The sequence below is a fragment of the Sapajus apella genome, unplaced genomic scaffold (assembly GCF_009761245.1).
Source record: "Sapajus apella isolate SASKATOON/1434 unplaced genomic scaffold, GSC_monkey_1.0 scaffold99, whole genome shotgun sequence".
Taxonomy (NCBI): Eukaryota; Metazoa; Chordata; class Mammalia; order Primates; family Cebidae; genus Sapajus; species Sapajus apella.
In genome coordinates, this window is record NW_022437039.1 from 2,093,108 (window position 1) to 2,108,075 (window position 14,968).

At 45.8% G+C, this 14,968-nt stretch overlaps 1 protein-coding gene across 2 annotated transcripts in view; it reads right to left on the reverse strand.

Annotated features, from left to right (window-relative positions):
* Positions 1 to 212: 212 nt before the first annotated feature.
* CUNH16orf89 (chromosome unknown C16orf89 homolog) overlaps positions 213 to 14,968 on the reverse strand; it is a 24,928-nt gene continuing 10,172 nt past the window's right edge. Inside the window, exons 4-8 of one of the 2 annotated variants that reach the window (XM_032258064.1) lie at positions 14,082 to 14,199; positions 12,557 to 12,692; positions 11,800 to 11,904; positions 3,466 to 3,552; positions 216 to 577 (exon numbers count right to left, since the gene is read on the reverse strand). In XM_032258064.1, coding sequence (XP_032113955.1) covers positions 447 to 577; positions 3,466 to 3,552; positions 11,800 to 11,904; positions 12,557 to 12,692; positions 14,082 to 14,199 — 577 coding nt within the window. In that variant the 3' untranslated portion in view covers positions 216 to 446. Of the gene's footprint in view, positions 578 to 3,465; positions 3,553 to 11,799; positions 11,905 to 12,556; positions 12,693 to 14,081; positions 14,200 to 14,968 lie in introns of both variants that reach the window. The other variant, XM_032258065.1, reaches the window with a different exon arrangement.

The window sequence follows — 14,968 nt, forward strand, 5'->3', positions numbered from 1 at the left end:
CTACTCAGGAGGCGAGATGGGAGAATTGCTTGAGCCCAGGAGTTCGAGGCTGCAGTGAGCCTGGGTGACAGAGTGAGACCTCATCGATTAAAAAACAGAAGAAAAGAGAAGAAAAGAAAAAAGAATTTGTGTTGAGTGGGATTGGAGAGTTGAAACAAGGACCGAGAGGTTGTCCAAGACCGTTTTCAAGGCTGAGAAACAAGACTCCATTCTGGGTCAGCTGCAGTCTAACTTTATTCATCCGCTCACACCTGGGTCCCTCCCGGCCCCCACCTGCCCTAGCCGTGCTTACTGAGGGCTTCCCAACAACCCAAGATGGGACGTCAGGGTGGCTTTGCTTATCCTCCAGATGCCTCCTTTTCCGGATGTGACCCAGGCCCTCCAGGACCTACGGGAGGAGGACTAAAGGGGTCTGTTCCCAGGCAGCAGACATGGAACCATCTGTGTCAGTGGCTGCTTGGTGGTGATGGTGTAGATGGGTGCGGCTCTCTGTTTGCTGGGGGGTATTCAGCCAGGATGTAGAGGAAGCCACCCAGGGCTGCCACCGCTGTGGCTGTGTTGTGGGAGGAGCAGCCATCTATGGGGAGAGAGGCCCCTGTGAGTGCCGGTGGCAAGAACCTTGCCCCTTTATTCAACACAGTTCCACTGAAAGTGCTGTTCAGCCAGGTGCGGTGGCTCACACCTGTAATCCCAGCACTTTGGGAGGCTGAGGATGGCAGATCGCAGATCACTTGATATCAGGAGTTCGAGACCAGCCTAAGCAACATGGTGAAACCCCATCTCTACTTAAAAATACAAAAATTAGCTGGGTGTGGTGGCGGGTGCCTGTAATCCCAGCTCCTTGGGAGGATGAAGGAAGAGAATTGCTTGAACCCAGGAGGCAGAGGCTGCAATGAGCTGAGATTGCACTATGGCGCTCCAGTCTGGGCGACAGAGCGAGACTCCATCGCAAAAAAAAAAAACAAAAACGTGCTTTTCAGAGCGAGACTCCATCGCAAAAAACAAAAACAAAAACGTGCTTTTCAGATATCATTCCAGGCAATTTGCAAGATGCTGTGTGAGTGCTTTGATGCTCCCTTAGGCCCCCTTTGCCGGGCCGAGTCCTCTTCCACCAGCTGCTAAGGGCTCCCTTCTCTGGGAGGTATGTCCCTTCCAAATAACTTACAAATATAGGGATAAAAAAGCCTGGCCACCTTGTCCTAGGGGGATGACTCTGTTGTGCAATTTATGCTCCGAGGCATTCCCCTCCACTCCTGCAGTGGGATCTGGCCTGAGGCTGCATCCCATCTAGCTCCTGCCTGGGTTAGTCTGCTTCCCTGACTTACCTACCTCGGTAAACCACAGGCACTGGAATCCTGTCTCATCTGAGATGGGAAAACTGAGGCTTGGAAAGCTGAACTGAGCTCCCTGGCCCTGGTAACTCCCCAGCTCATTTCTTGACCCCAGTGGCTTCCTCTTAGCTGCCTCTGGTCTTTCTAGTCCCATGTGACCTCATGGAGTCAGTCTCAGGCCTAAGCACTTGCCTGAGATAATAACCCTCAGATGTAGTTAGTTCTTTGAACTCAAAGTGGGCAGCATGCCTTTAGTCTTACCATCTGTCTGCTTGTGGGAGGGAGCCAGGAATTCTTTCCCCACTACCCAGACACTTTGAGAAGGGGAGGGGACCCCAGCCAGGTCCCTTGAAGGAAGGGAGAATGCAGATTTCAAGGTGCCGAATGACTAACCCTGGCAGTTACTGCCTCTCGGTGGCTACTGTGTGGCAAATTCGGCGGTGAGGGCTTTGCACAATGATCAGTTATTAGCCCCAACAGTTTGGTGCCCATTTGACAGATGACGGAGTCTTGCTCTGTCGCCTAGTCTGGAGTGCAGTGATGCAATCTCGGCTCACTGCAACCTCCGCTTCCTGGGTTCAAGTGATTCTTCTGTCTCAGCCTCCCGAGTAGCTGGAACTACAGGCGTGCCACCACACTCGGCTAATTTTTGTATTTTTAGTCCAGATGGGGTTTCACCATATTTGCCAGGGTGGTCTTGAGCTCCTGACCTCAATTGGTCCACCTGCGTTGGCCTCCCAAAGTGCTGGGATTACAGGCGTGAGCCGCCGCACCCAGCCTGGTTGTGTGACTTTCACAGCAAGTAAGAGGCAGAAGCGGGACTTGAACCTACACAGACTGACCTCAGACCCTGTGCTACTAGTCTCTGCGCCAGCTGCCTCTTGCTCTGGGGGCATGTGTCATAAGTACAAGAATGAGCACACCACTCCCCAGCAGTTTTCTAGGCTGCTGGTCAACCTGGAGGGGCCCCCACGAAAGGCCTGGGACTCTGGAATTTCTGCAGCTTCTGCTCCAGTCCGTAGGACAGTCCTCATGTTAGGCCGTCTGGCTCTGGGGACAGGCAGCTGACCAGGTAGTACACAGCAGGTCCTGACCACCCCACCCATAGGCAGCCCCAGCTTCCTCTGTGTCTGGGGGGCCTAGCCCGGGCAGAGGGCTCTGGAAGTCTACTGAGAACTTCTCTCCCTTCGCCTGCATGACCTTTGGTGGCAGCTACAAAACTGATCGATTGGATTCTGCTTTCACTCTTCACTCCTGTCCACCTGTAGGTGGATGATGAGGCCACAGTGGGGCTGATCGAGAGATGTTTAGTCACGGGAATCAGATACCCACATGTGCTGGACATCTAATCTATGAGCTGGCTATTCTATATCCCTTCCTGCTTTTGCCTGCAGTTATTGATATTTTATTATTATGATTTTTGATACAGAGTCTCATTTTGTCACCCAGGCTGGAGTGCATTGGTGTGATGTCAGCTCACTGTAGCCTCTGCCTCCTGGGTTTAAGTAATTCTCATGCTTCAGCCTCCCAAGTGGCTGGGAATACAGTTGTGCACCACCATGCCCTGATAAGGTTTGTATTTTTAGTAGAGACGGGGTTTTGTCATGTTGCCCAGGCTGTCTCCCCACTTTCTTTTTTTTTTTTTTTTTTTTTTTGAGACGGAGTTTCGCTGTTGTTGCCCAGACTGGAGTGCAATGGCACGATCGCGGCTCACCGCAACCTCCGCCTCCTGGGTTCAAGCAATTCTCCGGCCTCAGCCTCCCGAGTAGCTGGGACTACAGGCACGCACCATCATCCCCAGCTAATTTTTGTATTTTTAGTAGAGACGAGGTTTCACCTTGTTGACCAGGATGGTCTCGATCTCTTGACCTCGTGATCCACCCGCCTCGGCCTCCCAAAGTGCTGGGATTACAGGCTTGAGCCACCGCGCCCGGCCTGTCTCCCCACTTTCTAAGAGGAGGCCATCAGGGACCCCTAGCCTCCCTTCCGCCTCCCAAACATGAAGGCCCTCTGATTAGTGCCTCTTTGGTGAGGCCAGGTGCTGTTTATCCATAGCAAAGAATAAACACAGGCCTTTGTTTTGCTGGGATATCTCAGTTTCATGTCAAGAAACTCCCTTGGGTATCTTCATTACCTGTAAATTTTTTTTCTCGCCTCTTCACTCTCCTCAAAAAATGCTGCTGATACTGAATAGCTTTTGATAATTCTTCATCTTCAGCATCTGGGAAAAGAGCAAAAGTTGAACTTCTCAAGATAAATTTTATTTTTTTACATTTTTATTTCTTTTTGCTTCTTTATTTTAGAGACAGGGTCTCATTCTGTTGGCCAGGCTGGGTTCAGTGGCACAATTACAGCTCACTGCAGCGTCAAACTCCTGGGCACACACTATCCTTCCTGCCTTAGCCTACCAAATTGCTGGGACGACAGGCATGAACCACCGTGTCCAGCTAATTTTTAAAAAAAGTTTTACAGGGCACAGTGGCTCACGCCTGTAATCTCAGCACTTTGGGAGGCCAAGGTGGGCAGATCACCTGATGTCAGGAGTTCAAGACCAGCCTGACCAACATGGAGAAACCCCATCTCTGCTAAAAATACAAAATTAGCTGGGTCTGGTGGCACATGCCTGTAATCCCAGCTACTTGGGAGCCTGAGGCAGGAGAATTGCTTGAACCCAGGAGACAGAGGTTGTGGTGAGCCAAGATTGTACCATTGCACTCCAGCCTGGGCAACAAGAGTGAAACTCCATCTCAAAAAAATATATATATTTTTTGTTAGAGATAGGCTCTTGCTATGTTGCCCAGGCTGGTCTTAAACTCCTGGGCTCAAGTGCTCCTCTAGCCTGGGCCTCCCAAAGTACTGGATTATATGTGTGAGCCACTGCAACTAGTCTCAAGGTAAATTTTTAAATGTTACTCACTAAACCTCCTGCCCCCACACCATTTCAAGGAAGTTAGGTCTTCTCTTGAAACTTGAGGCTATCCCAGAAGTTTCCACCTGCACCTTCCTTCAGATCCTTTTGCATGGTCTAAACGTCATCTACTGATGTTTTTCCAAATTGTGGTTCCCCAAACACCCACCATCAGAACCACTGGAGGTGCTTGTTAAAAATTTAAGTCCCTCCAAGATAAGCAAAAACTGAGGGGATTTATCACCACCAGACTGGCCTTATAAGAAGTGCTCAAGGAAGTCCTACATCTGAAAAGAAAAAGACAATAATCATTATCATGAAAACATGAGAAAGTATAAAAGTTACTGGTAGAGGAGAAAGAGAACGGAGAAGGAGAAAAGATGCAAAACTATCACTAGAGAAAAGCACCAAACAGCAATGATAACAATAAGAAAGGAAGAAAAAATTCAAAGGATATAGAAGATAACCAGAAAACAATGAATGAAATGACAGGAGTAAGTCCTCACATGCCAATAATAACCTTCAATGCAAATTGATTAAATTTCCCACTTCAAAGATATATAGACTAGCTGAATGAGTGAAAAAACATGACCCAACTATATGCTGCCTACAAGAAAGCTGCTTCACTGGTAAAGACACATATGGAATGAAAGTGAAAGGGTAAGAAAAGATCTTTCACATAAATGGAAACCAGAAGGGAGAAGGAGTAGCTATACTTAGATAAAACACACTTTAAGTCAAAGACTGTAAAAAGAGACAAGGTCATTATATAATGATAAAGGAATTAATTTAGCAAGAGGACATAACAATTCTAAAAATATATGCATTAAACACTGGAGAACCAAAGCAAATGTTATTAGATATAAAGGGAGAGACAGACTGGAATACAGTAATACCTGGGGACACCAACACCTTGCTCTCAGCATTGAACAGATCATCTAGACAGAAACTCAACAAAGAAACACTGAATTTAAACTGCGCTTGAGGCCAAATGAATCTAACAGACATTTACAGAACATTTTATCTTTAACTGCTGCAGAATATATATTCTTCTCATCAGCACATGGAACGGTCTCCAAAATAGACCATACGTTAGGCCAAAAAACAAGTCTCAACAAATTTAAAAAATTTAAATTATAGAAAAGTATCTTCCTGACCACAATGGAACAAAACTAGAAATCAATAACAAGAGGACCTTTCAAAATTGTACAAACACAGGGAAAATAAACAACATGTTCCTGAATGACCAATGGGCAAATGAAGAAATTAAGAACATTTAAAAATTTCTTAAATGAAAATAGAAACACGATATGCCAAAACCCATGGGTTATAGGAAAAGCAGTATTAAGAGGGGAGTTTACATCAATAAATGCCTACATGAAAAAAGCAGAAATATTCAAATAATGAACTAATGATACATCTCGAAGAACTAGAAAAGCAAGACCAAATTAAGCCTGAAATTAGAAGGAAAGAAATTGTAGAGATCAGAGCAGAAATAAATAAAATCAAGACTAAAGAAACAATACAAAAGATCAATGACACAAAAAATTGGTTTTCAAAAAAGATCAACAAATAGATACATTATTAGCTAGATTAAGACAAAAAGAGAAGAGACTCAAGTAAATAAAATCACAAAGAGAAAGAAAATATTACAACTGATACCACTGAAATACAAAGGATCATTAGAGATTATTATAAACAACCAATTTGAAAACCTACTGGAAATGGATAAATTCCTGGACACACACAACATGCCAACATTGAACCAAGAAGTAACAGAAAACCTGAACAAACTGATTATGAGTAATGAAGTAATGAGATTGAATGTGTAATAAAAAGTCTCCAAGAAACAAAAAACCCAGGACCTAACAGCTTTATTGCTGAATTTTACCAAATATTTAAAGAACAAATACCAATTCTTTTCAGTCTCTTCCGGAAAATTGAAGAGGAGAAAGTTTCCAAATTCATTTTATAAGTTCAGCATTACCCAAAGGTAATGCTGACAAGGACACAACTACCAAAAAAAATCATAGGCCAATTTTCCTGATGAACCTAGATATAAAAATCCTTAACAAAATACTACGAAACCAAACCAAACCCAGCAACACATTAAAAATCATTCACAGCTTTCCTACTCTGACCACTTCCAGTAAGTAAATGAATGTTTTGGATTTAAAAAAATCATTCATCATGAAAAAGCAGGCTTTATTACAGGGATGCAAGGATGGTTCAACATATGCAAATTAATAAATATGATACAATACACCAATAGAATGAAAGACAAAAATTGTAAAATCATCTTAATAGGTACAGAAAAAGCATTTCATGAAATTTAACTTCCCTTCATGATAAAAACTCTCAACATGTTAAATGTAGAAGAAACATATCTCTCTTTTTTTTTTTTTTTTTTTTTTTTTTGGAGACAGAGTTTCACTCTTGTTACCCAGGCTGGAGTGCAATGGCACGATCTCGGCTCACCGCAACCTCCGCCTCCTGGGTTCAGGCAATTCTCCTGCCTCAGCCTCCTGAGTAGCTGGGATTACAGGCATGCACCACCATGCCCAGCTAATTTTTTTTTGTATTTTTAGTAGAGACGGGGTTTCACCATGTTGACCAGGATGGTCTCGATCTCTCTACCTCGTGATCCACCCGCCTCGGCCTCCCAAAGTGCTGGGATTACAGGCTTGAGCCACCGTGCCCGGCCAGAAGAAACATATCTCAATGTAATAAAGATCAATATGACAAACCCAGAGCCAACATTATACTGAATGAGGAAAAGGTGAAAGCTTTTCTTCTAAGACTGGAACAAGACAAGAGTGCCTACTTTCATCATTTTTATTCAACATAGTACTAGAAGTCCCAGCCAGAGCAATTAAGCAAGATAAACAAAAAAATGGCATCCAAATGAAAAAGGGGGAAGTCGAATTGTGCCTGCTTGCAGATGACATGATCTAATAGGCAGGAAACCCCAAAAGCTCCACCAAAAAAACTTCTTAGAACTGATAAATGAATTCAGCAAAATTGCAGAATATAAAATATACAAAAAACAAAAAACAATACACCCAGTAGCATTTCTATACACCTACAGTAAACTAGCAGAAAAAGAAATGAAGAATGCAATCCTATTTATAAGAGCTAAAAACAAAATACCCAGGAATAAATTTAACCAAGGAGGTGAACGATCTCTACAAGGAAAGCTGTAAAGGATACCGATGAAAGAAATTGAAGAGAACACACACATAAAAATGAAAAGACATTCCATGTTTATGGGTTGGAAGAATTGAAATTGTGAAAATATCCATACTACCAGAACTAATCTACAGATTGAATCAAAATACCAATGACATTCTTCACAGAAATAGAAAAAAAAATCCTAAAATTTGTATAGAACCACAAAAGACCCCAAATAGCCAATGAAATCCTAAGAATAAAGAACAAAGCTGGAGGCATCACGTTACTGGACTTCAAAATACACTTCAAGGCTATAGGAAACACGTGTGGCAGCTCATGCCTACAATCCCAGGACTTTCAGAGGCCAAGGTGAGCAGGTCACTTGAGGCCAGGAGCTCAAGACCAGTTTGGCCAACATGGAGAAACCCTGCCTCTACTAAAAATACAAAAATTAGCCAGGCGTGGCGGTGGGCACCTGTAATCCCAGCTACTCGAGAGGCTGAGGCAGGAGAATCGCTTGAACCCAGAAGGTGGAGGTTGCAGTGAGCCGAGATCACGCCATTGCGCTCAAGCCTGGACAATAAGGGCAAAACTCTGTCTCAAAAAACAAAAACAAAAATAATTCCAAACAAAATGGCAAATGAGCTGCATAGACATCTCTCAAAAGAAGGTATACAAATGGCCAACAGGTCTGTGAAAAATGTTCACCATCCCTAATCATCCGGGAAATGCAAATCAAACTACAACGAGATAGCATCTATCTCACACCTGTTAAAATGGCTACTATCAAAAAGACAAAAAATGGCTCACGCCTCTAATCCCAGCACTTTAGGAGGCCGAGGCTGGTAAATCTGGTAGATTGCTTTGAGCTCAGGAATTCAGGATCGGCCTGGGCAACATGGCAAAACCCTGTCTCAACAAAAAATACAAAAATTAGCCAGGTGTTGGTGGCTCCCTGCTGTTGCCTCAGCTGCTCAGGAGGCTGAGGCTGAGAATCTCTTGAACCTGGGAGGCAGAGATTTCAGTGAGCTGAGATTGTATCACTGCACTCCAGCCTGGGTGACAGAGTGAGACCTTGTCTCAAAAGAAGAAAAAAAAAGACAAAAAAAAAAAAAAAAAAGCAGATTCTGGCAAAGACGTAGAGAAAAGAAAACTCTTACACACTCTTGATGGGAAGGTAAATTAGTGCAGACATTACAGAAAACAGTGTGGCGATTTCTCAAAAAACTAAAAATAGAACTATCATGTAATCCAGCAATCCCACCACTGGGTATTTATCCAAAGGAAAGGAAATCCGTTTGCTGAAGAGATGTCTGCACCACCATGTTTACTGCACCACTATTCACGGTAGTCAAGATATAGCAACCTGAGTGTCTATCAGCAGATGAATGGATAGAGAAAACGTGGTATACAGACCCAATGGAATACTATTTAGCCATAAAAATAACCAAATTCTTTCATTCACAGCAACATCAGTGAACCTGGAGGACATTATGTTAATGGAAGTAAACCAGGCATGGAAAGATAAATATTGCATGTCCTTACACATATGTGGAGGCTAAAAAAGTTAATCTCATAGAAGTGGACTGTTGAGACCGGGTGCGCCGGCTCATGCCTGTGATCCCAACACTTTGGGAGGGCGAGGTGGGTGGATCTCAAGGTCAGGAGTTCGAGACCAGCCTGGCCAACATGGTGAAACCCTGTCTCTATAAAAATACAAAAATTAGCTGGGCATGGTGGTAGGGGAGTGTAATTCCAGCTACTTGGGAGGCTGAGGCAGGAGAATCGCTTGAACTCGGGAGGCAGATGTTGCAGTGAGCCGAGATCATACCTCTGCACTCCAGCCTGGCTGACAAAGTGAAACTCCATCTCTAAAAAAAAATAGAAGTAGAGTGTTGAATAGTGTTTACTAGAGGTGGGGAAGGGTATGGGGGAGAGGAGATAACCAGAGGTTGGTTAAGGGATGCACTAGTACTGCCCAAAGGAGAACTAAGTGCTACCGTTCCACAGCATTATAGGGCGATTGCAATTAACAACAATGTGTTTCGTGGTTTTTTTTTTTTTGGGACAGCGTCTCACTCTGTCACCCACACTGAAGTGCAGTCGTCGGTGGGGCAGTCATGGCTCACTGCAGCCTCCACCTCCAGCTGGGCTCGAGTGATTCTCCCACCTCAGGCTCCCAAAGTAGCTGGGATCATAGATGTGTGTCAGCACACCCAGCTCATTTTTTTTTTTGGATGTTTTTCGTAGAGACGGGGTTTTGCCTGTTGGCCAGGCCGGTTTCTAATTCTTGAGCTCCAGCTCAAACTGTCCACCTGCCTTGGCCTCCCAAAGTGCTGGGATCACAAGGCGTGAGCCTATTGTACATTTTCAGAAAGCCGGAAGAGCGAATTTGGAATGCTCCCAACACAAAGAAATGACAGATGTTTGAGGCGATGCATTTGCTCATTACGTATTATATACATACATGTTTTGAAATATCACACTGTACCCTATAAATATGTACTATTATTATGTCTATTGAGAATAATAATAAAGCCAGAAAAGGCAGGTTCCACAGCCCCATCCCCAACCTGCCGATGCTGTACATGTGGGGGCCTAAGATTCTTCATCGTATAAACTTTGTGGGGTTTTTTTTTTTTTTTTTTGAGACGGAGTCTCACTCTGTTGCACAGACTGGAATGCAATGGCACAATCTCGGCTCACTGCAACCTCCACCCCCCAGTTTCAAGCGATTCTCCTGCCTCCGCCTTCCGAGTAGCTGGGACTACAGGTGTGTGCCACCATGCCAGGCTAATTTTGTGTACTTTCAGTAGAGACGGGGTTTCACTGTGTTAGCCAGGATGGTCTTGGTGTCCTAACCTTGTGATCTGCCTGCCTTGTCCTCCTGGAGTGCTGGGATTACAGGTGTGAGCCACTGCACCTGGCCTAAACTCTGTTTTAAAAACAGACCATCTTATTTCAAAAGCTTTTGCTTCTTGGAGCATCCCAAGCTTGTAATGGGGACAATAGCATTTCCTGGGAGCTGTCCTGTACCTGGCACAGGCTGTGTGGCTTCAGATGTATCACTTCTACTCTCCTTGCAGCTCAGGAAGGTGGGTTATTATTATGCTCATTTATTTGCAGACAGGGACATTGAAGCTCAGAGGGGTTATTCCAAAGGGACCAGCTGCCAGGTGTCCCATGGCTAGGAATTGGCTGAGTCCTCTGCCTGTCTACCCTCTGCTATGTCATCTCCTCCCATGTAGTCTTTCCTGACCACCAACCTGGAGAACCTTCCTTGGTGTTCTTTTCTTCCTCACCCTGTGGTCTCCTTTATAACTCTTATCAGAACTTGCAATTACCTCACTTCTTGGTTTGTTCAGGTGATTTACGTTTCTTTTCCTCCAGGCTCTGGTTTTCCCTAGAGCCTAGACGGTATCTAGCACATGAGCAGGTGCTCAATATGTACTTGCTGAATGAATAGTGATAGGGTTTGGCTGTGTCTCCACCCAAATCTCATCTTGAATTACAGCTCCCGTAATTCCCACGTGCTGTGGGAGGGACCTCGTGGGAGGTAATTGATTCATGGGGGCTGTTTCTCCCATATGGTCTCCCATGTGGTTCTCATTAATAAGTCTCGCAAGATCTGAAAGTTTTTTTTTTTTTTTTTTTTTTTTTTTTTGAGATGGTGTCTTTTTTTATCATCCAGGCTGGAGTGCTGCAGTGGCGTGATCTCACCTCACTGCAACCTCCACCTCCTGGGTTCAAGTAATTCTCCTGCCTCGGCCTCCTAATTGAGACTACAGGCACACGCCACCACACCTGGCTAATTTTTTGTATTTTAGTAGAGACAGGGTTTCACCATATTAGCCAGGATGGTCTTGATCTCCTGACCTTGTGATCTGCCCGCCTCAGCCTCTCAAAGTGCTGGGATTACAGGTGTGAGCCACCACTCCCAGCTGAAATGATAGTTTTATAAGGGGTTTCCCTTTGTGCTTGGCTTTCATTCTGTCTTGTCTGCTGCTATGTAAGACGGGCCTTTCGCCTTCTACCAGGATTGTGAGGCCTCCCCAGCCACGTGGAACTGTGAGTCCATTAAACCTCTTTCCTTTACAAATTACCCAGTCCAGGGTTTGACTTTATCTGCAGCATAAAAGAGCGCAGTACAAATGGGCTTGCTAATGTAGCTGAAGGGACCAACGCCTTCCAATAGGACGGCCTCTTGTCTGGCCGCATTATGGCTTCCAAAACTCTGAGCTCATTTCCACCTGTGTGTGCACCTGCAGGTTACACATCTCTCAGCATCCTTAACACCAATGCATTGTTTCCACACCTGGCCTAGAAACTCAGCCCTGCTCCCCAGCCCCCACTGCCCCCACTCTTAGCCAGGGCGGCAGCACAGCTCACCAGGTTCCCCGAAGCAACCTTCCCGCTGTTTCTGCCAGCTGAGAATGGCGTCCAGCCACCGGAGCTTGTAGAAGTCGGAGAAGCCGCCCATTCCACAGAACATGACTGAAAGTAAAGATGGGGCCCTCTGCAGGCCTGCCCCCGAGGCCCACCTCCTCCCACTCCCCAGGGCTGCCATGGTGCCAGCTGCCTCCATCTGCCTGGGTTAGGCAGCACCAAGAGGTGAGCATTCAATGCAGGGGCTGGAAGAAGGCAGCTCCAGCCTTTGCCTGAGCAACTAGGGGCTCCCAGGCTTGTGTCCCACCTCCCACTGAGGGCCTTGGTCAGGGCTGCTCCAAAGTCAGGGCCAGTAGAGGGGTTTAGACACTCCAGCCAGCGAGCAGCCACCCTTTCTGTCTCATCCATAGGGCTTTGTGGGTCCGCCTGACAGTCACCTGGTCCATCTGTGTAGAGCTCCGTCACTGGGGCAGGAAGCTGTCACACAGTGGCAGGTAAAATAGGATGCCCAGTGACATTTGAGTTTTCAATAAACAATGAATATAATTTTTTAGTGTGAGTATATTCCATGCAATATATGGGATAAACTTCTACTAAAAATGGATTCACTGTGTATCTGAAGTTCAAATTTAACTGAGCACTCTGTATTTTTACTTGCCCAATCTGGCAACTCCGTGTGTGTGTGTGTGTGTGTGTGTGTGTTTGTGTTGGTGCGGGGACACCCTGCTTCTCTGTCCCAGGGGCAGAATGCTGGCCATACTGTTTTCCATGAAGATGTCCCGGGTTGGGTATTCGTATCCGATGGCCTCAGCTCTGCGGTTCAAGTCCATCATGTTGGCACAGAAGAGGCTGATGTAGTCCTGGCTCTGCTGGAACAGCCCCTGTGTGCATCCCCTCTGGGGAGACAAACACCCAAAGACAAGGAGCTCAGTGCTACAGATAACAGATGCACGCCCTGTTATGGGAAAGTCTTGCAGATCGGAGACAGTCTTGCAAGCGGCTGTTTAGGGCAGGTCTTTTTCTCCTTTCTGCAGGAATTCTTCCCCATGCATACCCCCAGCCAGCTGGGGCTCCATCATCAGAGAAAACTGGGTTCAAGATTCAGCTCTGCCACTGAGGAGCTGTGTGATCTTGGTTTGCTAAAGTCATCTTTCAGAACCTCAGGAGTTTTTATTCTTTTTTTGAGACAGAGTCTTGCTCTGTTGCCCAGGCTAAAGTGCAGTGGTGTGATCTCAGCTCATCACAATCTCCACCACCCGGGTTCAAGCACTTCTCCTGCTTCAGCCTCCCAAGCAGCTAGGGCTGCAGGTGCGTGACACCACCACGCCCAACTAATTTTTGTATTTTTAGTGGAGACTAATTTTTGTATTTTCAGGACCCAATGTGAAGCCTGTGCCACTAGGAGGTGCTCCATGAACGATGGAGTGGGTAGGGGTGCGCTGCAGTCTACGACCGGACTGACCCCATGGGTGGCTTCAGTGCTACCCAAAGTGTGCACCAAGAAGGGGGCTGGCCGCTCCCCACGTGGGGAGAGAAGAGCAGGAGTTTACAGCAGGCTTCAGACCCTTCTGTTGTGGTGGTCAGAGTGACTTTCCACCTGTTGAGGCTAATGATCAAAAGAATTCCCTTGCAATATGGTTCTTCTTGTATTTACAAAAATAGTGGTCGGTCACAGCTTGCAAAGAAATAATAATTAGAAAATTCTGTTGAATAAAAACAGAGTGCCTCCTCAGCTAAGAACTTCTGGACACTGAATCACATTGTTTATTTAAGATAACCCTACATTTCTGCATAAAGAAATATATATATATATATATATTTTTCTTTATGTATAAATATATAAGAAACATATTTAATATATTCTTTATATTTATATTTATATATTCTTATATATAAACATACATGTTTATGCAGAAAGGTAAGGTTATCTTTATTTAAATATATATATATAATGTATATATATATGTATAAAATGTAGTGGTATGATCTCAGCTCACTGCAACCTCCGCCTCCCGGGTTCCAGCGATTCTCCTGCCTCAGCCTTCCCTAGTAGCTGGGATTGCAGGTGCGTGCTACCATGTCCTGCTAATTTACTTTTTAAAATTTTTAGTAGTGAAGTGGTTTCACCATGTTGGCCAGGCTGGTCTTGAACTCCTGGCCTCAAGTAATCCACCCGCCTTGGCCTCCCAAATGCTGGGGTTACAGGCATGAGCCGCGCGCCCGGCCGCCCCTTTTCCTTTCTCCTTCCCCTTTCCCTGGCGCAGTAGGGCTCCCTGGGCACTTACCATTCTGGCCCAGAGGAAGAAGAGCAGTTGGTGGGACAGGCAGTAGCCCGAGCAGCCAGGCTTGGTCATGAGGCTCCTGCAGTGGTCTGAGAGGCCACAGGGCTGGCTGCTGTCCATCCTGGGGGAAAGTGGTTTCAAGAGGTTACAGATGGAGCGCTGACCCGCCCTGAGTCTTCCCAGGTAGTGATGTGGCCCCTATTTGTAGCTGTTGGAACTCCTAGTAGATTCCAGACACCCAGCTGGGCATGGGGGTTGCCAGAGAAAATACAGCTGTCCTGCATCTTGATTTGCTAAATCTGGCTGCCCTAGCACAGGGGACATGACGCTGGAGCTATCCTGGGCTTGAGGAAGCCACCGAAGCTGAAACTTCCTACTGCTCCGTGGGGCCCCCAAATCACGTCTTTTCCAGCCCTAAACAGTGGGTACTTGAATCCAAACCACTTGGAATCTGGGCCCAACATGCTTATTTCTCCTGCACTGGCCAGGCATGGTGGTTCACGCCTGGAATTCTAGCTCTTTGGGAGTCTGAGGCAGGCAGGTCATCTGAGGTCAGGAGTTCGAGACCTGGCCAACACGGTGAAATCCCGCCTCCGAGGCAGGCACATTACCTGAGCTCAGGAGTTCAACACCAGCCTGGCCAACATGGTGAAACCCTGTCTCTACTAAACACACATAAATTAGCCGGGCGTGGTGGTGCGCACCTGTAATGCCACCTACTCTGGAGGCTGAGGTAGGAGAATCACCTGAACCTCGGAGGCATAGGTTGCAGTGAGCTGAGATCACACCACTGCACTCCAGCTTGGGAGACAGAGTGAGACTCCGTCTCAAAATTAAAAAAAAAAAAAAAAAGTATATATATATATGTATATATATACACACACACACAT